The sequence below is a fragment of the Mus caroli genome, chromosome 8 (assembly GCF_900094665.2).
Source record: "Mus caroli chromosome 8, CAROLI_EIJ_v1.1, whole genome shotgun sequence".
Lineage (NCBI taxonomy): Eukaryota > Metazoa > Chordata > Mammalia > Rodentia > Muridae > Mus > Mus caroli.
This window is the reverse complement of record NC_034577.1, coordinates 41,715,277-41,739,768: the sequence shown is the minus strand read 5'-3', so window position 1 is coordinate 41,739,768 and position 24,492 is coordinate 41,715,277. Positions and strand designations below refer to the sequence as shown.

The window sequence follows — 24,492 nt, the reverse complement described above, 5'->3', positions numbered from 1 at the left end:
AACAAAGTATCAAAATTAAGTAAATGTACTAAAATGACTTACTAGCCCCCTAGACCTATCTGCAAACATGACACAAAAATTACCCTGGGCTAAGGAGGCTCGCAAACTAACTTCTAACGTGTTATAACAGACAGTTACAATCTTTGTCTCTTTTCTGATTTCTTTCTTCTATTTCTTTCTGTCCTATTTTGGAGCAAGAGGTTTGGAGGAGAGAAATAAATTGAGGAGAAAAAAAAAGAAAAAAAAGAATGTCTGAGACCTACCTCTCAGACTAACCAGAGAGACCAATCAATCCTACGGGCAAACTAGAAACAGGCATGGAGTCTGGGGGTGGTGGGGGGGCGGCAGGGCCTTTTCCCACCATTGAAATCTGGCCTCAAAGGAGGAACAAGGGACAGGAAAATGGCTCCGTTGGTAAAAACACTTCTTTTGGGGCTTCAGGATCAAGCCTGAGTTCAATCCCTGAAATTCACCCAAAAGCCAGATGTAACAGCACACGTCTGTGGGCAGCCTGCTTCAGAACAAGGGGGACAGAGAGAACCCACAGCTAGGAACTTCTTCTCTGACCTCTACATGTGCCCCCTCACCCCAAACGCCAGTTTTAAGAGACCACAATGTGACACCCCCCACCCACCCCCAGTCCTGGAGAGAACAGGGTATTGACACTTCAGGTATTCTCTGAGCACAAACCTGTGTAATGTGCTTTGCAGACAACACAGAAACTACACAAGCAGAGCTGGGCATATAGAATAAATATAAAAGCTAAACACGTTTCAGTGCTGGATGATTTTAATAAAATTTTAATAATACTGGCAGAGATCCAAATTGTAAAAAAATGCTCCAGAATACGGAGTGTTAAAAAAAAAAATCTTAGAAATGAAATAAAAACACATGAAAAAAGACACTATTTTATCAAAGACACTGAGTGTGTCTGCTAGAAGTTAAATGAAATTAAAAACAGAGTACGCGGTGGGGCACCCCCACCCACAATGGGGCAGCAGGCATATGCTGCCTGTGAGGCTGAAGGCACAAATGAGGATCTGGCACGGACCACCTCCAGGTAGACAGTTTCCCACAGCCCTCTTATAGGACAGGAATTAATGTGCTCTCTGGTTGTAGGGTGCCCTTGGAAATGAACCATGCTGGCACGTGGAGCAGGAGTGACATGTGTCCACACAGCAGGAGACACGGGATGGGGGAACGTCCCTCATCACCCATCCATATAGCTCCAGCTGTCACCGCAAAGCGCCTGGTCTAGGGGGAGTGATAGGCTGTCTCCTCTAGGAACTACTTATGCCTCAGATAAATTTAACAGTGCTATGTAACCAACAAACCAAGGCTAAGAGGCTGGAACCGCAGGGGTCCCCTACCCTCCAGAGGGATGGTATGCTACTGCTCTGTGTAAGGCAGGAAAGTGTGACCTGAGGGGGACACTGTACTGATCATCTGCCAGGACACTGGGCCCTCCTCAACCTCATGTGACCAGGTGAGAGGTCCCCTCAACTCTACAGCAGGTGTGTTCATGTAGCTTGGTTCGGTCCTATTTGTTTTCCCAAGGGCGTGACAGGGTATGCTTCATTTGGGCCAGATGTGCACCACGGTGTGCCTGTTCATCCCTGCTAAGAACGAGAAGCAGTTATTTGTGTGTCCTTCTACCCCGTGTAGCAGCAAGGAGCGGCTGTCGAAATATGGTGGATGACAGAGCTGACACTCTCTGGCAGATGGACTCGGCGGAAGGGGAGAGACCTTCACTCCAGCTCCGGTAGGCAGTCCCTTAGTCTCCAAACCAAACTACATCAACAGCTGAAGCAGATGGAGCTCCACGTGACGGGTGAGAAGATTCTAAGTTTTATATTCTTTAGATGTTTAGTGTTGTGCTATTAAAAAGTTCCGTGGGACTTCAAGATGAAAGGCTCGGGGAGCCCCTTGTGTGTGTGTGTGTGTGCGTGGTGGGGTGTCATCTTCTTCTGGGGCTTTAACAAGACGAAACTCACTGAGGCTTCTGACTCGGTCTGCTATTGATCGAATCAAAGTCAATGACAATCTTGTTGTACTTCGGTGTGAATTTTCTAAAAGTGAAGAACAAAATATGTAAAGGAACTGAATTATCCAAATGAGTAGTGAGAGCAATTTGTTTATTTCAGTTTAAACTGTATTTCCAGTGCAGAAGGAAAAAAAATGCCCCGAGATTCTCTTGATATTTTATCTCTATAGGAGCCAATTATAGTGCGCCATACTGAGCGGAACACGGAGCAGAAGAGACTGCGACAGGAACGAGGCATGGGGTGGCTTGGCTTGCGCGTGCTTCAACTATTGGAGTTCATGAATTATCCGAGAGTCAAAGGATTTCTAACAAGTTAACAGCACAACATGATATCCGATTACAGTTTCCCCATTGTATTTATCTTATTTTCTAGGAAATTTCTGCAGCCAATTTGTGCAGCTCTAAAGCAAACACAGTAGATTTTCTTCTGTGTCAGATACACAGAAAGACAACCCCTTTGGAGTGAGGGCAGATTTTTCTAAAATCAAGTTCTACAAATGCAAATAATGAGTCCTCTAAATGTCTGTCTTCAACATGCTACAATAATTGAAGACATGTGGGGACTTTTTAAAACAAGGAAATCACAGAACATGTCTGCAGCATCCTCTGTGGTCCCCGCTTCCGTTCCTGCCTGCGGGCTTTGCCTTGACTTCCTGTTCTGGCTTCCATGGTGTGAGACTGTACCCCGAAAGTCAAAGAAAGCCTTCCTGCTCAAGTTGGTTTCAGTCAGTGTTTTATCAAAGCAAACTAGGGCACACAGGACATGCAGCATGCAAAAAGCCTGTTTCTAGCTCCGCATGGTGGGTTCTGTCATTTGGGAGACCGAGGCAGGAGGCTACATAGCAAGCTTGGGAAAAGCCTGTTCATTCAGAGACCCTGCCTCAGAAAACAAAAAACTAAAACATCCCCTGTCTCTAAGAGCACAAGGAACAGGGTTGCCCATTGTACGCATCGTATCACCGCTGGCCGGAAAGAGTGACAATCTGCAAGGCTTTCCATTCTAAAAACGATTTCTGGCCACTTATAAAAGATGGCAAAGCTTCCCAGTAAAACACAATCTCCACTCTGCAAAGACAATCGCCGAGATCGGAAGGGCCTCTGCTCTTAATTCAAAATGATGCTCAGGAAAGAATTCCTGGTGTCTCACCCTGGTGGGCCACTTTCATCCTAAACTATCCCTGCTAGAGCCCTTACATATTCAAAAATTCATAAAGGCTCAGCGGTACCAGCCCAAAAGTTGTAAATTTTTAAATTTCTTGCTTCTTGCATAATTAGTCTAAGCCTTGGAAAGTCACTAATATTAAAATATAATCATTAAACAGGCTGTCTCCAGATACTTCTGGAGTTAACTCCGTACCCTAAAATAATCTTCAGAGGCTCGTGCCGTCACACTTCCAAAGACATTGCCACTTGTGGAAGGCAAACCCCATGGGAGACACTAAACTTCAGGCTAGGCCACATGCGTGTCCACACCAGTTCCCCCGACCTACCTGAATGTAACCCCAGCCAACTTAAACAGGAGCCTGGCAGCCGTCGTCTCCTCGCTGTCGTGGTATTTATCCGACATGAAGATAACCTCCTTTATACCTGAACAGGTAACCGTGGGAGATGAGCACAGACAGAAACCGTGGAAGACAGGCAGAGAGACGAAGCCCCGTGCCTGTGATTAATTACCCTTTTCCAGTGAGCTTACAGTCGATGTCCAGTCACTAAAATGCTCATCTGCCGTTTCCCAGGACAGCAGAGGGGGCTGTATTTAAGCCACCTTCCAGTCTTTATGGATTTTTTTTCTTTTTCATTTTTTTTTATTACAAATGCAAACGGAGAACATGTCAAACAGTCAAGCCTTGGTCCAATTAACAAGTTTTCTTTACTTCAGGTAAGGAAGTATTTTCACTCACAAAGCAACTACTTAACTCAAGAGGCTAACGTGGGGAGCAGAGGGTGCTGGCTAATCCAGAGATCTGCAGCGCCAGGCCTACGCAAGAAAGGCTCCGCCATCACCTTAGCCCAGTTCCAAGAAGGGTAGATCTGCTTTGTGGTCTCGTGAGGCAGCAGGAACCTGAGAGCGAGGAGTCCCCAGGGCTCCTTGTCCTGAGGGCTGCTCTGTGTGGGCTCTGTACTCCCTTCAGAGGGGATGAGCCGGCTGACCACAGAGCCCACACACTGCTCACTGCACACACCCACTGCTGACCTCTTCATCTATAACCAGCAAAGGCGGCACCCCAAAAGGACAGGTTAACGGCAGCAGCTGCACGGACACCCAGAGAGTCCTTAACAGCCGCTGTGCTCCGCTAGAAGCCGACTTCTGATCCGACACACCAGGGGCTCATGATAAACAGTCCCTTTAACCCATACATCTGGCTCAACATGCTAAGTCTTTAAATCTCAAACCGAGAGCTTTATGGAGATAAAGCATAGCTCATTCTTAGATGTGACAGTTCAAAAACAGGTGCAGCAGACAGACTGCAGCATGGCAGGTTATGGGAGATGCAACATATAAGGAAAAACTCAGAATCATGTCTGAGCCTCGTGATATTTATATGCAAAGATATGCTTAGATCCTCACGTATCCACCATGTATTAGATACAAATTAAAATTTGATATACAGACTCCCAGCTGACCTTGTTTCTGACAGAAGTTCATTCCCCTCCCTCCCCCCTAATCTATGCACAATATGTCAGAGGACGGTAAATTGACAGTAATTATATTCAATGCCTGTGTTGTTTTTTGGCAGCTTGCAGTTTAAGAAGTTGCAAACTAAATTAAAAACATGCTAAGAATCACAGAGGATGCAATTAAGTCTCAGAATACCTGGCACCACGCAGACGTAAAACACGAGAAATACCTTGCAAAGTTGATAGCGCAATTAATTTCGATCTAAACAATAACAATGGGAAGATCAAACCCCCCTGCATGCAAGGAGCTGCTGACGAGCAGGCTCCGATGCCGACGTGACAAATCCAGGGGAGGGCTGCTTCCTACCTGCCTGGATGATGAGTTTAGCACATTCGTTACACGGGAACAAGGCGACGTACATGCTGCAGCCCTTCACATCAGCCGAGTTCTTGTTCATGATGGCATTCAGCTCGGCATGGCACACTGGGCAAGAGAAGAAGGACATGGACTGTATGTAGCTCATGAAAAGTCTACTAAGTATTTCTGTCACCACCTTGGAAATAGCATAGAACAGACTCCATAAAAATAAATCGATCAGAAACAGCAGCTAACTCCCGAGTAAGGGCCACCACGTGGTCTGTCTAGGTGGTGACTGCCGGGGAAGGGGAGCTGTCTCAGCAGCTGGCCTGGGTTTGTTAGCACCTAGAGCAGCCAGGAAGGGCTGAGGTCAAGTACCTTCACCCACCCTAGGCGGGGCAATACCTCACTGCTCCACAAGACCCTGGGGTATTAAATTGCCCACATAAAATGGCTCATTTGTGTCTTGATCTGCACACACAGGGATATTCAGCATGGCTATTACGAGGGCACCGGGCCTAAGAACAAGTGAAGCTGAGAGATGCTGTCCCGAGGGATCTGCTTCTCCTCGTCATGCTCCGCCCACAAGAAAAACAGTTCGAGGATAACCAGCTACTTCTCTATTTTGAAACCCTGCCTCGAAAAAAAAACAAAAAACTAAACAAAACAAAACAAAAACCCAAAGGGCCAAGAAGTGGGAGTGGGTGGGTAGGGTAGTGGGGCGGGAGGGCATGGGGGACTTTTGGGGTAGCATTGGAAATGTAAATGAAGAAAATACCTAATTTAAAAAAAGGAAAAAACCCAAAACCAAAACAAAAAACAAAAAAACCACACACATCCACTTATCCACCCCCCATCCCCGGCAGCGATCCCAGAGGATCATGCAGGCATCCTAGCTTGAGTTCAAGGTCAAAGGAAGAGCCCTCCTTTCTCTCCCACACCTACCAAAGCTGACCCAGTTCCCAGTTCCTTTAGCTAGCTAGCGGCTATCTGCTAGCCACAGGAGTGAAATAAAGAAAACGCCAGGACAGAACTAGTTCTGAACCCCTCAGCCTGTCCCGCAGGCCTTCCACAAGGCCATCACGTATCACTCCTGAAGGCTTACGTGTGTTATCTGTAACTCTCTTGCACACTCCTTAGAACACATACCCGGACATTTATCCCAGAGGAGCGTCCACTGTTCCGCAGAGTGATGCTCAGAGAGATTTGTGATTTTTAAGAGAATCTAAGTGGGTTTAGCCTAATGTGCTTGTATTTGAATGTTAATTTGCTACCTCCCACCCCCTCAGCACCCCAAAAACCTGCTTGTACCTGCTTGTAGCTTCAGGGAACCTGCCCCCAGTTGGTTCTGATTAGTAAATAAAAATGCCAACAGCCAATAGCTGGGAAGGACAGAGATGGGTTTTTGGAATCTGGGGGGGGGGGGGGGGGGAACAGGAGGAGGAGGAAGAGAAAAGGGAGCTCTGCCATGCAGGGAGAGACTCCACCTCTGAGAAGAGTGGAGGACAGGGAGGCCTGGCCACCACATGAAGAAGCAGAGCGAGTGAGGCCCACAAGAGCTGCCCAACTCAGTCCAGGGCAGCCAAGGTAAAGAGTTTAGTAATTAATAACTCAGGATTATTGGCAGGAGCTGGATAAACCTCTTGGAGGTTAGGAAATGGCCCAACTACTGTGCTGTTTAAGGCATATCGAAATACACAGGCTGTGTGCGTGTCTTTCATTCGAGAACACCAACCATCGAGGCAAGACTGCTACCGGAACTTCTATGTATTTAATTCTATAGATGGCACCCGCGTGTCCGGCAAGAACTCACTTTTAAAAATTAACTGGAGAATGGAATACGAATACCTTCCCTTTAAGATTAAGGGGGGGGGGGGAGGGGTGGTTTCTCAGGCAAGCTGAGTTGGGCCACGTGGTTCCTCCCCAAGCTGCGCAGGTTGGGAACTAGAATAGAAGTTCGAGCTAGTTTGACACACATGATTCTGGGGTTCATGGCTTAAGGCTAGGACACACGCAGGCCGGCCCAGGGAGTGTGTCTTTCATTTGGGAACACAAACCGTTGAGACGGGTAGTAAACCCACCAGAGGGATTTATTAAATATTAAATTCAACAAGAATCCAAGGATGAGGCAAGTGTATAAACAAATTGGAAAGCTCTGAGATCCTCAACACACACCAGGCACACAAACGCTTAACACAAGCAACTGGAGAGAGAATCGAGTCTCTGGCCATGGTCCAAACCATATGTAATGCCTAGAAAACAAATATGGGTCCCCCCCCTCAAGAATGTCCTCTACCTACCCTCCATGTCCCACCACCAGCTTCCACATTCAACACTGATCGGCTAAGGTAACAGCCATGCATATTCTAACCACACTTGCTCATATAGTCAGGCACATTTACTGAGAATCTCTTCAGGGTCAGAAGGATGAAGTACCAGCTTCCTGGTGTCACATGGGACAGGGACAACCTGTCCCCCAAATCTCAGTGCCAGATAGAGCCACGGGAAGGCAAGGAACAAGGAAAGGGTTGGAATGGCCACGTGGCCTTCAAGAGGTGTCCACAGCCCCTTCTCCCCTGGTGACAAGATGACAGGATGCTAGCATTAACACTGCTCAGTGTTAAAAACAATTAGATGTAATTGTTTCCTTTATGTCCCCCTTGGGGGCAGAGCCGAACCCTCTAAGTTCTTTGTAGCTTCCCCCAGAGGCTAATGGCGTGCCAGGGACATAATGGTGTTGAGTATTTATTGAATAAATAAAGGAGAAAGTGCAGATCCCAATTGATGGTGACAGTTGGAAAGTGCAAAAGTTCTCTTCCTTTCAGATATCAAAAAAAAAAAAAATCTCTTCACTCAGATATCAGAAATGGGCTCTCCCAATTAAGACGCGTTCTGTGATGGGGCCAGAGTTAACATTTGGAACTGTGAAGACTCCAATCTGTTACTACACAGCATTACGGGATCCTCCTCTGTAGAAACCGTCATAGCGACTACGACTACCTTTGACTAGCTTGGGACAAAAGTTATCATTCAAAGATGAGGCTCATTAGTGGAAACCACCCTAAACAATATCATCATCTTGGGTAACATCTGACGTGGCAGGCAACGAGGGGTTTACAGAACTAAGACACAGGAGTTCTAAACAGACGTCCTCGATCTTATCAAGTCACAGGACAAGCAATGCAATCCTGTGGATGGAGAGAATGAAGTCTGCAGGGTGACAGGAGTGGCTGTCAGACAGGACAGTTCACCACCCAGAAGCCTACACACTCAGTGACATGACAACAGATGAGACCATGTGATCTGAAGAGGGGACAAAGACCTGACTCCAGGTGCTCCTGCTCAGTCCTGCGCCCCCATAACTTGAGAAACCACAACACACTAATCCCCCAGAGCCCCTCCCTAACAAGGCCTATCTGAATACTAGGAGCCTCCTGGACAGACACTTGCAGGTTCAGGCACCCCCCAATCTGAGGGGATCCCTCACCCTGGGACTCCCCATCTCAGTCTCACCTTGAAGCTCCTACACTTCCAGGGTCTCTAATCTGCCCTTTTGTCTTTCCAGCCTCATGTCTGACTCTGGGGGGGGGCGGGGGGGGGAGCTCTCTACAGCCTCTGTATCACTGACACTCCTTCAAGCTTCTTACATCTGTAGAGAACCACTCACTTGGGCCTCGGGCCTGAAGCTAAGCTCACAGGGACTGCACTATTAAGAGGTGTGGCTTTGTTGTTGGAGTAGATGTGGCTTTGTGGGAGGAAATAGGTCCCCAGGGGTGAGCTTTGAGGTTTCAGAAGCTCAAGCCAGGCCCAATATGTCTCAGTCTCTTCCTGCTGCCTCATGACCTGGGTGTAGAATTCTCAGCTACCTCGGCAGCACCATGCCTGCCTGTGTGAATGGATTAAACCTCTGACCAGTAAGCCAGCCCCAATTAGGTATTTCCTTTTAAAAGAACTGCCAGGGTCATGGTGTCTTGTCACAGCAATAAAACCCTAACTAAGGCACTGTCCTTAAAGAGGAACAACAGACCAGCCAGATGACCATGCATCTAACCTGCTTGCGGCTTACTGCTTAGCTGTCTGCACACATCACGAGCAGGTAACCCCCAAAGCTGCTTCAAGCCATAAAGCTTGCTCAGAACCACATGCCGGGCCTTGCCTATCTTGTCCTGGCCTTGGAGATCTCTCCTCGAGCCTCTGAAGTCTCCCTAGAGCAGAAAGGATGGAAAAGGAACCTTCAACGGGGGTCAGCACCAGTGCTCAAGGTGCAGCTTGCCATTAGAGGTCTATGAGCTTCCGATGAGGCGAGTGTTCTGTTTGCAGAATTAATACCAGCTCTGGGAAAGTGTATTTTGAACTTAATAAAATAAACACAGGTTGGGAGACAGTTCAGTTGATCAAGGGAAGGTGTGAGCTCAACTGGACCCACAGAAAAGCTGGACACAGTGGTATATGCTTGTCATCTCGGGGTCACTGGCACAGGAGGCAGGAGAATCTCTAGAAGCCCCCTGGCCCGCTGGCCTGGCCTACACAGCTGAGGTAGAAGGTGCCTTTATAGCCATAAATATCTGTATCCTCTGACCTCCACACGAGCCATAACCCACATCCGTGAGCATACACACAGAGAAAGACAGACAGACAGACAGACTGATGCAAAAAGTAAATGCTAAAGTAGCAAGGACACCACCTTCCGCTCTTTCCTACCATTCTGACCACCCAAGCACAAGGCTGCCACCCTCACTCTCTCTCGGTGCCCGAGTGGTGGCTTCCCTTAACTCCAGTCCCTTCTCCCTTAAACACGTACCCAACCCTCATGCACGCAGCAGAGGTCAGACACGCCACGAGTTAAGTTTTTTCTCAAGAAGAAATCATTTCAATAACTGCTACTCTAATTTTAAAAATAGCTGTCTCATTGTAATGCAGATATAACCTCTGGTTTTCTTCTCTCCAATTTTTTGGGGGGTTAGGGCATATTAATTATACAGAATAATAGGTTTCACTCTGCCCTTTTCATACATGCACAGAACATTCCTCAGTCATACCCAATCCTTCTATTACCCTCCCTGGCCCTTCCCCTCTCCTCCCCTCTAACTGATCTGAGACCCAGTCTCCCCCTCCCCCCACCCCATCCCTGTGTGTGTGTGTGTGTGTGTGTGTGTGTGTGTGTGTGTGTGTGTTCAGCTGTCTCTGTCTCTGTGTGTCTGTGGTATTTTGGGTTTTCAAACACTGTCTTGCTCTCCAGCGCTAGCTGGACTGGCACTCAGCACACAGCCCGAGCTGGTCTTCAACTCCATCCTTTCTTCAGCCTGGGTCCTGGGATTACAAGCATGCACCACCAAACCCAGCAAGCCACAACATCAGTTAACTAAATTATAACCGGGATTTGCTTGCTTGATCGGAGGTGCGGGGACACCTAAAATCTGAAGCAAAAGCCACAGCATGCCTTTGTCTTAAAACCAGCCATGACTGGTTCTGTCTGACAGCTTCTCCTGAGATTTTTAGATGCACACAAGAACAGGACGAAGAGCTTAAGATGCACAATGCTGAAGAACTATTCATAGGGCGGTTCATAGTGTCAAAAAAAAAAAAAGGATGAATTTTTCCACTATTAACTACACACCCATTTTTTTGGCAAAAAAAAAAAAAAAAAAAAAAAAAAAAAAGACATCCCCAAATAGTGCAGATGTCCGATAAGCACCCAGAACGACACAAACCCTTTAATTATCCCCAACATCATATAAAAAGAATAACTGCTTAAAATACCAGATTAATGTATATGAAGTGCCGCGATCAGCATAGTGCCTGTTTCAGGTGATTATAAAGCGATTCTTACACTTTGGTCTTGTCTTCCTTTCTTTTTATTACTAACTGTCAGAATTCAGAACCGCATTAACCTTGGCCCACTGTAAAGATTGTATAATTAGAAAACTGTATTTTTCAAATTCTCGCTCACTGGGGCTTGATTAATCCTCGCTGTCTCGTGTAGGCGGTTCTCAGGAAGTTTGACAAATTAACAGGATGTTCGCCATCCTTGTTAGATTTAAGAGATTCCACATTTTATAGATCTGACTTCCATCTCATCCGATGTAAGACTCACATCTATTTTAGACATCGGTAATATTACAGTTACTCAACCAGAAAGAAAAGAAAATAGAGAGAAAAAAAAAAGCACATTCAAATGATGCTAAACAAATTCTAAGGGTTGCACATACAACCCGGTAGTTGGTGTCACCCCCACCCTCACCCCCACCCCCACCCCAGTTGATCTTAGTCTCCTGCTGAGCCATGAAGAGAAACACTAGAGTCCCATAAAATCCAGACTCAGGGGAAAACCAGCCTGTTTCTAATCCAGGAAAGACTTCTCCTTTCTTAGATCTGACCTTGCAATTAATAACCAACGTGAAATGGGGTACCTCAATTTAAGGCTGATTTATACTTACTACGAACAAACTGTTCTTCCACCTGTTCTGATAATAACACTTTTTGCGATTATTCTTCAAATCAGAACCTAAGTGAGCTTACTCCTGGCGTACCAGGGTATCAGAGTCACTAAATCTGGGAATATCTCCGGGAGCACGGTCACCCTCTCTCTCCTCTCATTAGCATCCAGATGCCTGACAGAAACTTCCACCAAGAGGACAGGCACGCACACCTCTGAGATCCATTTAAGGAACTGCTTCGGTGTCGAGAATGAAAATGGAGTTTCAACTACTTATTCCTTAATTATTGAAAGATACCCTGACAAGGCTTCATATGTCACTGCCAGCCTTTCAAGTCCCTCTCTCCAAGTCAATAATTAACAACAGCCTCGCCTCTGAATCCAACACTACAAGACACCTCCTGACCCCAAAGGTCTACTTTTTATGGCTTACCCCCAAATCAGAAGCCAACATTTCTAGAACGTGCTCCCAAACACTGGCACTACCGGAGCACTCTGAGATCAGTAGGGACCCCAGGTATGTCAACCACAACCGGGCCACCTCCTCAAAGAAGAAATGAATACCTGTGTCCACACAGAAGCCTGGGATTGGCTGCTGTTCACGGCCTGGTAACCTGTGCTCTCTGCAGAGTGAGACCTCACCCAAGTCCCCTAGAATGTTTGCTCCAGACACCCCCTCTCCAGACCTTGATTTTTAACCTTGCTACTGTTTCTCAGTCAACAGAGGAGATGTCCCATGCACTTGCGAGCTTTCTGATCTCTACGCTGTCTTGGTCAGAGACCACACCAGATTCTAGGCCAGGGAGCCAGAGAAGCCGTCTTCATAGTCACATCTATTCTGCAAACTGGTTTTGATACAGTCACACCCTCATCCTCCCTGGCACTGCGGACTTTATTACACCAGGAAACTGTTCTTATGAACCGTAGTAATGTTAACATGAACCCTGCAATGAACTGCCTGGTATCAGATCCCGGAAGTTTCGGACCCAGCACCAGATAAGTCCTTCCTGCTGATCTGAGTTCATTTTTACCTCGCCGGGATCTTCTCCTTGCCAGCTGTGACGCTTGCAGGGACCCTCCGCACACCTGTATCTGGTCTTCTCCTATCGCAGGGTTTTATGACTGTAAAGAAGCAGGCTGATTCATTGGCAGGGTTTCCCAAGGGTCTGAAGAACAGATGAGCAATAGAGAGGAAGAGATAAATGGGGAGCTAAGGGTTACATCCGTTCTACGAGACAATCCCAGCCCCCGGGCTCTCTGGGAGGCACACCGCATACTCATACTCCTCTGTCCTGTGCAGCCTCGGTTCCGGCCCTTGCCCTTTCTGCCTCCTTAGTCCCTTCAGTCACGGACTGTGAGCTGCAATCCCTGAGTACTGGGCTGTACCAGACTCGAAACTTCTGGTTAACTTCCTGTAAGCCTCCTCAGTGCTGGGATTAAAGGTGTGACCTACCACGCCCAGCTCAGAAAGGAAACTTTATAACTCTCACCCACACCCCACACCCCGGTTACACTCTGGCTGCAACAGCTGTCTAATCCAATCAGGTCTGAACTGGAAACTAGGGCTTCAGGAATAAGTGAGTCCTGTCCCCAATTGCTTGGAACCCACCAGAGTGGAGCAAACACTTTGTAGTGTTTTCTTTCAGGAAAAGGACTACATGTGTGTGGTATTGAGAACATGCAGAACACCGGGTTACATGCACGGATCTTTGAGGCATGTTGTTTCCGCAGATGTATCTAGATTGTAAATGCCTTTTGAACAGAGACTATACGGACCCTAGGGTTTGACTACAAGAAGGTAAAGTCTGCATCGAGTGCCTAGCCTCTCAGAATGATAATAGAATGCTTTTTTGGTGCAGTTACGTGAAGGGTACTTAAGGAACTGGGCACCTAAGGAATGTGGAGGAAAAGACTTTCAATGAAAAAGAATTAAGCTAATGAAGTCTTTGTTTCCACCAGTTAGGACTTTCAAGATAAAGGATGGTTTCAGCTGTAGGAGGCCCCCAAGATAATGACTCTTAGGAGATGGGTATCAGGGGCTTCCTGAGGGCAGCACTTTTGTCCCGCCAACTAAGGGACTATGTGTTCACATCAACGCCCAGCCTCACACTTAACCTTTCTCCTCAGGTGATCAAGGAATACAATCTCATTGCCTTCTGCCACACAGTTCTGCTTGGGACACAGTGTCGAAGTTTGTATGTAAAAATGAAAACATGAAACTAAGACAATTCATAAAAATCATCACAGGCCTGAAAAACGTCTATAATTTTCTATTTCCACCCTGCATCCGTAGACGAGGTCTCTGCTAGAAATGACAACGGAAAGGAGTCCAGGTTTGTAACAGAAGGCACAAGCTACTCACTCAAAAGCAGCCAAGAGATGGCTGGAGAGATGGCTCAGCAGTTAAGAGCACTGACTGCTCTTCCAGAGGTCCTGAGTTCAAATCCCACATAGTGGCTCACAACCATCTGTAATGTATTCTAATGCCCTCTTCTGGTGTGTCTGAAAACAGCAACAGTATACTCACATACATGAAATAAATAAATCTTTAAAAATAAATAAATTAATTTAAAAAAAAAAAAAAACAGACAGGGCTCCCAGCACAAACTTCTCTAACATCCATGAACTACTGGCCCAAGCCCGTAGTGGCTGCTGCCCCTGAAGCCACTCCTGGAAAACCATACCCCAGTTCTCAGAGCTGCTGTTGGCTTCCCCTTTGCTCCTGACGGTGCCCACTTCCCTTGTCTATCACCCACCATCTTGTTGGTTCAGGACTTTAATGGACCTTCAGTGAGGTCTGAGCTTCAGCCTCCTGGCCAGGGAGGGGGACGGAGAGAGAAATTGATGCTTCCTAGGCTGACGGGGGCGACCTGGGGTGGGGGTGGGGGCAGGGGTAAGCGGGTGGCCCTGTGTGGTACACTTCAGACGGACCACAGGAATCCATGTTCCTTTTTCCCCTCTCTGTTCCTGCTCCATCCTCTGCCCCCTTCCTTCTTCTGCCTCTCAACAGAGCTGCCGGTAACAACTCAGGGCACCCAGGGGAGCCACTTAGCCCCAATGGTAGTGCTTAGGGCTAAAGACATTTCTGACTGTGGTGTTTCCATTATTGATAATAAAGCCCCCAGAACTCTAATTACATTGCTTCCCTATGTGCTAAGGGCACATAATCAGGTCAGAAGGAGGAGGCTTGTAGAAATGACTGCATTTCATCCATGGCTAAGCCAGACCAACTCCCTTCCTACTGTTCACACAAAACACATGGACGCACAATGCCTAGAAGGTACTGAAAAGGTACCAGGAGGGACAAAGTGCCGCCACCGTCACCCTCTGACAAGCTGTCACGTGAATACACAGGACAAAGGCTTCCAAACGTCCCTCTTGGGGTCCCAGCTTTTAAAGGCTAAGCTGAGAGTTGCACTGAGCACTGGACCAAGAGTCAAGATCTAAACTCTGGGGCTTCATTAACTCCAGTTCCACCAGGCCTGCTCCAGGCAGCTCGCAGAGCCTACCTCAGCGTGGGGGAAGCGTGGGATGAGCTGACCCAACTCGGGAGTCTGCAGTGCACGCAGTTCCTGAGGGCACTGCCCTACATTCCTCCGACAGTTCCTCAGCAGGTCCTCCCAGGCCTCAGCACCCTCCGCCCGCCCCTCGAGCTGGCTCCTGCTCCAGCTCTGCAGCTGCTGTGGCCACTGTCACCTGGCCCCTCTCTGCCTTAGGCGCTCGCTCCCTGTTTCCTCTTGCTAACCAGTCCTCTTGCTAACCAGTTTACTTGGGAAGCCATCCCTACCGTCTCTGTCCCAAAACACTTCACCTTTTTCCTTTTCTCGGTTTCTCTCGATCTACTGATCAACAAACACCTGATAATAAAATCTCCTACACTTCACAAACTACACAGCCCTGCCTCAGCCCCACACTGTCCTATAAGGCTGTGCTCACGTCAGAACCCTGTCTATATAACACCCCTCCTTCCTCACCTTCCATCTTTCCTTCCACTTGCTCCACTCTGAAGCCCACCCCTGTTTCAAAGTGCTGTTGGCGACACCGACACCTTGATAAGCCCACAGACACTTAACCTACAGGGTTCCTGGCAAACCTGGCAGTGTGGAAGATACCTGTTTTCTTTCTTAAACACAGCTCTGTGGCCCTTGCTGAAGTCACACTCTTGCACAACCTGTGCCTCATGTACCCTACCTCCGGGTGCTAGAGTTCTCCTGGTCAGAACCGCCTCCTATCTCTGTACAGGCACTTACTTCTTACCACACCCATGCAGACGTGCAAAAGCCCAACCCAGTAGTGGGGGCATCACCAACTTGCACCCATCCCCAGCATGCAGTTTCGCTGTGAGCCCCAGCCTTTCCTTCTCTCCCCCAGACCTTGATCCTCTTCTGTCAGCTCCACTCCAGCATGCTACAGCTTGGACAGGTTTGGGAGGAGCGAGTCTCCCTCTCCAGCTCTGTACCGACCCATCTGCTTGACTGACACTGTCTCTCACCTGCTCCTCTTGCTCCAGCACCCAGCACCTCCGAGCTCCCTCCTCCTGTAACTGCCTCACGGTTCCATCTATCTGGGGGTCTATCTGGGCTGCTCTAACAAACTGCTAAATCCTAAACAACAGATACATATGACAGATCTGTTCGCTGGGAAATCCAGACATAGTATCTGGACAGGGTTCCTGGAATACACGCGTAAATGAACACACAGGGAAACATCCTCTGCCGGAAGGAAGCCACTGACTGATAAGATACATTATATTTCTAAAAGGGAATCAGCATGACACAAGAGGGGACAACCTCATCCTTAGCTGACAAACTCGAGCTGGCTGAAGAACAGATGACTCGTTTGTATTTATTTTAATTCCTAGAAAGTGGTAACTCATCCGCAGAGGGAGACTCGGCAGAGAGTTCTGCTTCCCACTGCTCACCTAAACTCAAAATTAATGGCGTTCCAACAATGCATTTTAATTGCGGAATTTAAAAATTCATACTCAGTTATCATACTCAATATTTTAAATTTACTATGGCATCTATCATCGGAAAGAGGCACAGAGATAAAATGTGCACCTCTGTTAAGTAGCTGGCACCAGCCCTTAAGAAGGCAGGGTGGCAATGGGTTAGCCTCTGCTCTCACCAACAGTCAGCATTCACTGCTGGCATGTGCCAGTACCCAGCAGGCATCTGTTCCAACGAGGCATCGCTGATGGATTCACAAAAGGTCTTCAAGGACTAACTTCTCTTCTCCACAGAATTCTAAGCAGGTTTCAGAGAGACAAATATGTCCTCTGGCTTTTATACAAATGTCTCCTTTACCTCTGCTGTTTCCCAATCCTTTTCTTACTCTGTGCCTTTTAATCTTCACAATTAGGGGTAGCCCTACTCCTTAGCTCCTCCCTCCTACTCAAGAATGCCATCTCTAACCAGTTTATACTTACCTCAGAACTATGGAGGTGAAGATGGGGCTCAGTGACAGAGAACTTACCTACAATGCACAGGGCCATGGGTTCGATCCCCGGCCCTGTATTGCAATACAGAATAAAAACTACAACAAAAAATGGAGGGAAGGAAGCCTGCTTCCATCTACTAATCCACCCTTACATCATTTGATGTCTCCCATTTATGTCTCCCACTAATCCACCCTTACGTCATTTGTCACTAACAAGCAGCCTTTCATAGCTTGTAGCCTTGACTGAGAATGCCTTCAGAACTCAGTCAACAGAGCAACGCTAATCACACGTAATGAGTTAAGTTACATTGTCAGCAGTTTTTTCCTTGAAGTTACTGAACTGGTAGGGTCTCCAGCAATGATCTATTTCATAAAGAGACTGGGAGATTGGGAAGGTGAGGTAAAACAATAGTAATAATAAAAAAATAAAAGAATAAAAGAATCCAGCAGATAAAAGCACCTGCCACGCTGGCAGCCTGCGTTCCACCCCAGCCAGAGTCCACAAAGAAGACACGAAGAAGTTGCAAACGCCCAGATGCAGCCACAGTCGCCTGCAAATCCACAACTTATGGCAACTGCTTTACAGGAGGCGGAGAGAGAATCATAGAGCAGCTCTCCAGCCAGCTAGCCTGGACCATGCACTGCTGCAAAACAGGAGAGAGCCTGCAACGACAAACTGCAAGAAGGGAACCACGCCCCCCAAAAAGTGTTCTCTGATCTCTGTAAGCACACTGTACCACAAAAGCATACAGTACACACAGAGGCAGCACACCCAAGGTTAAGCAGACAGACAGGCAGACAGAGACTAGGACTAAGACGTACATGCCAAGTGCTGTGTCTAAGCACCCCATGACTACTGAGAATAAACAACACCGATGAGGAACCCAGGGCCCCTGATGACTAGCCCAGGACCTTAGCAGGAGAACTTGTGCTCGAGGCAGTTTTCAGCACAGCAGGGTTTACTGAGCTGATACTACAGACCTGCATAACTCCACACATCCAGTGAGAGAAAAGGACAATAAAAAGACAAAACCCTCCTGAGAATCAGTGCTGACTGGTTTTATGTCAACTTGATACAAGATCAGGCTGCAGGCAAGCCTGTAGGGCATTTACTTAATTAGTGACTGATGGGGAGGGTCCAGCCCATTGTGGGTGAGGCCATCCCTGGGCTGGTGGTCCTGGGTTCTATAAGAGAGCAGGCTGAGCAAGCTGTAACTGCAACACTCAGGCTGAGAAGGGAGAGTTGCCAGAAGTTCTAGGCTAACACGGGCTACCTAGCAAGACCCTCCCTCCAGGGGAGCTATGATTATTATCTTCAGAAATATCTATTTATGACGGAACTGGAAAAAAAATTACACCGAGCAAGGTAATACAGAACCAAGAGACAAACGCCACATGCCCTTTCTACACATTACACACGTCTCTTTCTACAAGGAATACCCGTAGAAGCTGGGACGCGAGAGTGGTTACTGAGGGAAGAGTGTCAAAGAGGGGACAGAACACAGGTGGTATAAAGGAGAAAAAGGGAAAGAATGGGGGAGGGGAGGGCAGAGGAGACAGTGGGGGAAGGGATAACACCAAATGTTTGAAAAACCCATATGGGGGGCTGGAGAGGTGGCTCAGCGGTTAAGAGCACTGACTGCTCTTCCAGAGGTCCTGAGTTCAATTCCCAGAAACCACATGTTGGTTTACAACCATCTATAATGGGTTCTGATGCCCTCTTCTGGTGTATCTGAGGATAGCTGCAGTGTACTCATATATATATATATACATATATAATAGGTAAGTCTTTAAAAAAGAAAAACCCATATGGAAACCTATTTTATAAGACTCACACACAGAGACACCTATGGTGGGGAGGGGCAGTGGAGGAGATCGGAATTGAATAGTTACCCTACTCAGGAGAGGGGAGGGGGGAGGGGGGAATACGTCCTCCAGCACCATAGATGATTAAACACAAAACCCAGGGCCAGGCTTAGAACTCTCCTTTCATTCCACCAGAGTGTCCTACACACCGGAAATAACAGAGGCTACTGCTACCACTCTTGGTTAACCACCAGAACTCAGTGGTAATGACAACTGCTGAAACCACCACACTCGGTCACAGGGCATGGAGAAACCAAGTAGGTACTGCCGGCTGGTTAGCTTTTATAACTCTGGGAGGTGCTTTCAAGGCCACTGGAGACAGGGGCTGGGGGTGTGGAGGGTTGGGAGGGAGGGGTTGTCAGGTCAACACCCAGCTATGAACCTCAAGGGCTATGAGACATGGCCACTGGTTTGCATAACAGCAGCATGAATGTTAGGTGGATAACCAACTCTCCTGAAAATACTAACTCTTCTGTGTTTAAACCTCTGCTTGGGAGGTAGAGTACAAAGCTCTGCCTTAACACTCTCCTGGCCACTCCTATTTCCTGCTTCTCCGAGGTGAGCGGGCTTCACGATCACTGTCCTATGTGGGTGTTTATATGGCAGGGTTTAATCACCACCAACGAGCGTTTCAGCTTTTCCTACATCTGTCCTCTAGACTGGGACTGTTTTGTTTCTGTCCATCTTTTCTAGATATTCACAGTGAAATGACCACTGACGCTTTAAATCAAATGAACAGGCTTGATTTGACGGGAATGATATGCATCAATAAAAAGAATCTGTTCCTTTCTGAAGACATCTCACAAACAATTAATGATGCTGGGTAATATAGGCAACTAGGAAAAGACTCCAACATACCCGAGTTCCCACACCACAGTGACCTGCCTGTTGATCATGAAAAGAATCTACCTGATTTCCTCCCTTCACAAGGGCTCAAAGCACTGCACGACAGTCTCCAATTAGACTTGTTGTCACGTTGCAACTCTGGGACAGCCAGGCGGGGAGGAAATGGCAGGAAGCTACACACAAAATTAAATTCTGCACCAAGAGAAACAGCGAATCATCAAATCCGTGGATCTGCTTAACAAAACCAGAGGGCATTCAGCTTCCCCCCCCAAGAACAAATTTGATCTTAATTACTAAGACACTTTTACAAGTGATGAGGAAGTCAAGGCTTAAGAAGGATCAGCCTCCTAACTTCTTGATAAATTAGTTTCTCAAGACTAACCTTTTGGATGCCAAAGAAATCTATCACAAGCTCGGCAGTCGGGGAAATGTCAGTGTTCAAGGGGTAAGGCAAGCGGCTACGTCGTCACTAAAATGACACCGCTGCATGCTTAACAATATGCTAAGCAAGAAAAAAAAAGATTAAATTTAAATACAGAATTTAAAGAGGCTTTGCTACACACTGGCAAAAGTGGTGGAGACTGCCATGTGGCTCTGTCACCTTAATTAATTCCTGGTTTTTCAACATTTCCTTCCCAGCGCCACCTTTTGCCCCATGTGTGAGAGCACACCTCCGCACATGTCTATGTGGGTGTGCATGCCTGTGCATTAAGCACCCTTGCCTGCTATGGCCACCCTAGCCTCAGCATCACCTTTTTAGAGTGTTCCTGTGGAACAAGGAACTAATCTGGTATGAGTCCACAACTCCATTTCTACCTGATGCAGTCAGAGGAAAGGTGCCACCCTCTCCTAGGGACATCAGGACTGGGGTCCCTAATAGGACAACACATCCTATGGTCGGAATAGTGATCCTATTTCCTGACTGGGATGGGATGGAAGAAAGTCGAGCTAAGAGGTGTGCTCACACACCAAGTCCTTTACCAATGATAAACAGTGAGGCTGCAAACGCGGGGCTTCATGGGAGTCAAAAAATACTGCATAAAACTCCCCAAAGCTTACTTAATCAGGCAAAGAACTTGACTCCACTACAGCCATGAAGTCACTGTATGTATCATCCAAACTGTTCTTTAAAAAACAAACAAACAAAAAACCCAAAAAGACAAGGAATGAGCAATATCTGATTTACCAAAAGTATTTTAACCTCCATTTTATAAAATTGGTATTTTGATGAAACACACTTGAAAACATCAGCTAAATAACTTCATCATGAGTTTAGCAACCCGCCTCTTCCTCAAAAAAAAAAAAAAAAATCTTCCCAGGTCTTTTTATACAGCAAATTAGATAAATTTGTTGCTTCCCGGTTTTTAAATTGTTGCTCGCCTGGAACGTGCTCACTTGAACAATTCGGCCCTCTCCCTGCCACAGATGGGTGAAGACATCGCACTAGCTTTTGGATTTTGGGGGGTTGGGGTGGGGAATGAGTTGAAGAACAGTTTCTTTAGCAGGGGGATTTTCATTTTCCGTATTAAAATTTCATTATAATCAAACAGTTTCATAAAGTTTTGATCCTAAGGCTGGAAGAACAAAAACACCCTTTAAAAAAATGTCTCTCTCTTGAGAGAGAGACAACTCAGGGAAGACTGCCATTCTATCCCGATACAAGCATTCTGAGGTTCCTTTCTCCCCACAAACTGTCAATCAAGGCTAATGACTGCAAGTTTACGGAACGAATAAAGAAAAATTCAGTTGCACTACTAATTAATAAATCATGTAAACTCAAGAGTTTCAGGCTCCCTGGCTTCGTCACTTTGGGTTGCTATGATAAAATACCATTTTTAATTGTTCTGATGATGGGAAGTCTAAGATCAGTAACAGGCTGACTTCCCAGGAGGGCCCTAGTCCAGGTTTGTAAACTATCTTCTTAAATGGTGGAAAGCAAGCTGTCTTAGTTAGGATTGCGACAAAACATTTTTTTTGGGGGGGGGGGGGGATGGGTGTCAAAAAGCAAGCTGGACAAAAAAGGATTTATTCAGCTTATACTTCCACATTGCTGTTCATCACCAAAAAAGTCAGGACAGGAACTCAAACCTGGGCAGGAACCTGGAGGTAGGAGCTGATGCAGAGGTCACAGAAGGATGCTCTTATTCTCTTGCTTCCCCTGGCTTGCTCAGTCTGCTTTCTTATACAACCCAGGACCACCAGTCCAGGGATGGAACCACCCACTGTGAGCTGGGCCCTCCCTCATAGATTACAAACTGAGAAAATGCCCTACAGCTGGATCTCAAGGAGGCATTTCCTCAACTGAGGCTTCTTCCTCTCCTGAGTCTCTGATGATTCTAGCTTGTGTCAACCAGCCAGCACAGAAGGCCCCCTTGTGGTCCCTTCATAAGGGTCCAATTGTCCTTGGTGACAGTTTTGAGAGCTCAATCTTCAAGGTCTAACCACTTCTCAAGAGCCCTGCTCCAAATACCATCACTTTGGAATTAGGCTGTCAACTCATGAATTCTAGAAGAGACAAGCCATCTACTCTTTAAAGAAATGTTAACCTAAGTCATATGCAAGTGGCTTTCAGTTCTACACTAGGCCAGATACCTGGTACTTGATCTCCAAGAAGCAACTGTACTTATTGCCACTGCTTTTAGGTGTCTACCAGAGAGAATTGGGCGATTAAAAACCCTATTGATGAAGATCTGCACTTCAGTTACAGAGAAATCAAACTGGAGCTGACCTAAAATCTTCCTCCCTGCTGACTAGCTTCCACAGTACCAGAAGGTTCTATGAAGGACCTGCCAAGGACCACCCTCGGCTTGGGGGGTGGGGGGTTAAGAAAAGTTTGAGAAGTCAATTATGTGTTCAAGCTATCAGTCTATGTTCTGCTCAAGATAGCTCTCCAGACAATCCTCTGCTCAACTGGACAATAAATTTAGCTGGGTAGGATCCTGCCTTGGGATAACCACTCCCCAAATCTCTCTATCTCCTTCCTTAATATCGTCTTGACAAGTTGACTCACAGTGTGGTTCTTTGTTCAAGTGGTGACTGGCCTAGTGTAAAACTGAAAGCCACTTGAGTGTGACTTAGGTTAACATTTCTTTTATGTCTATAAAGCCCCTCATATAATTTATATTGCATCCTTATATGTTGCACAGTAGAAAATGAATATGTGTATACACACACACATACATATATATATATATATATATATTTTAAACTCATGTTTTCAGAGTTATTTCCCACAGCCTTAAGGTCACAGTGTTTACCACTTCTGCTAAGGACATAGAAACACCCTAGCCTTGTATAGTCTCTGATTATCAAGGAGTCATTAACCTTGGAGGGAGAACATTTCCCAAAGGAGGAACATGAAGTAAATATATATATATATATTTATATTTATATATATATATATAATATATATATATTATACAAACAAGCCTTACAACCCAGCAACCATCAACACGCATGGAGGCCCACGCCCTGTTGCCTGTTCCAGGGGCAGGAACCATGTCACTCTGTCCCTGAGGGAAAAAAGTCCTTAGCAGTATTACCCAACAGCAAACCCTCATGTTATAGAACCAACCTACCAGGTCAAATGGCCACTGGTGAGATAGTGGCATGAAGTTATGTGGGTACCAATATGTGGATCAGATTTGAGGCCAGCTCCACTGGAGGGAATTCATGTCTGATACTGTCAGTGTAAGAAGCCTAAGGTGAGAGAGGTGATGGCCCTAGAGGGAACCCACTACTATTACCATATTATTATCATCTTCTAATTATTCATGTATTCGTGTTTATACATATAGATTAGCACTATTCTTAACCTCGGCTGCAGAAACTTCTCTCTGCGGTAGGCAAATCACAGAACTCACAGCCAAATCAAAGAACTGGCAGTAGGTGACAGAGGTGCTCAGCTCTAAATGGGGCATCTACATCAATACTTGTCCCCTCCAATATTCAGCAAATGTCTCAGAAGAGGGGACAGAATTCCTGTAAGAAGCAGGAGGTGTGCTGTGAAATGTCTTCTGAACATGGCATGACTGCTGTGCTCATGAACTCACTCCAGCTGTGATTCCCTACACAGGACCAAGCCAACGTCAGCATTCCAACGGGCAGCACTAGCTGTACTCAGTGGGTTACCAAAAGGGTATAAGACAGAGGAAATGAAGAAGGGAGGCAGACATTTTGGGGTATCTGGGGGGTGGGGGGAGGGGGCAAGAGCTGAGGTGCATACGATTAAGATTCATTGTTTACATGTATGAAACTGTCCAAGACCAAATAAAAGATACTCCATTAAACATATGATCGATAGATAGCTAGACACACAGATAGACAGACAGATGGATTTTAAAAAAACAACAAAAAGAGAGACCCTGCACAGGAGTCAGATGGCACCCTACAGGTATGACAAAGAGAAGTTACTGTGAAAGGGGTGGAGGTAGATGCTGTAGATACAAAGTGTGTTTGGGATACTAAGGAGGTACTGCCAAGGACCTAGGATGGTCCAAAAACTCTTCCTAAGCACATAGGGATGCCATCTGATAAGTAAGATATTAAGGTAAGACAGGCAGTGGTGTCGCACACCTTTAATCCCAGAACTTGGGAGGCAGAGGCCAGAGGATCTCTGTGAATTCTAGGCCAGTGTGGTCTATAAATAAGTTCCAGAGAGCCAGGGCTACACAGAGAAACCCTGTCTTGAAAAATGAAAACGAACAAACGAACCAACAAAAGTTATTAACGTAAACACTGATGACATACAGTATTTTGTTGTCGTCAACGGTTTGAGGTTTTCCCATTTCTGTGAGGGTCTCTGTATTAGATATTTTCCCCATCACCTTGACAAAATACCTGGCTGAGTATCTACAGTAAGAAGGTTCCATCACTCCGGAAGAG

The 24,492-nt window shown here is 46.5% G+C and overlaps 1 protein-coding gene across 1 annotated transcript in view; it reads right to left on the bottom strand.

Moving 5' to 3' along the window:
• Positions 1 to 776: 776 nt before the first annotated feature.
• The window catches only part of Dctd (dCMP deaminase), a 30,980-nt gene continuing 7,264 nt past the window's right edge, over positions 777 to 24,492 (bottom strand). Inside the window, exons 4-6 of the mRNA XM_021170802.1 lie at positions 5,031 to 5,147; positions 3,535 to 3,631; positions 777 to 2,069 (exon numbers count right to left, since the gene is read on the bottom strand). Of these exons, the coding sequence (XP_021026461.1) occupies positions 1,991 to 2,069; positions 3,535 to 3,631; positions 5,031 to 5,147 (293 nt within the window). The 3' untranslated portion in view covers positions 777 to 1,990. The remainder of the gene's footprint in view (positions 2,070 to 3,534; positions 3,632 to 5,030; positions 5,148 to 24,492) is intronic.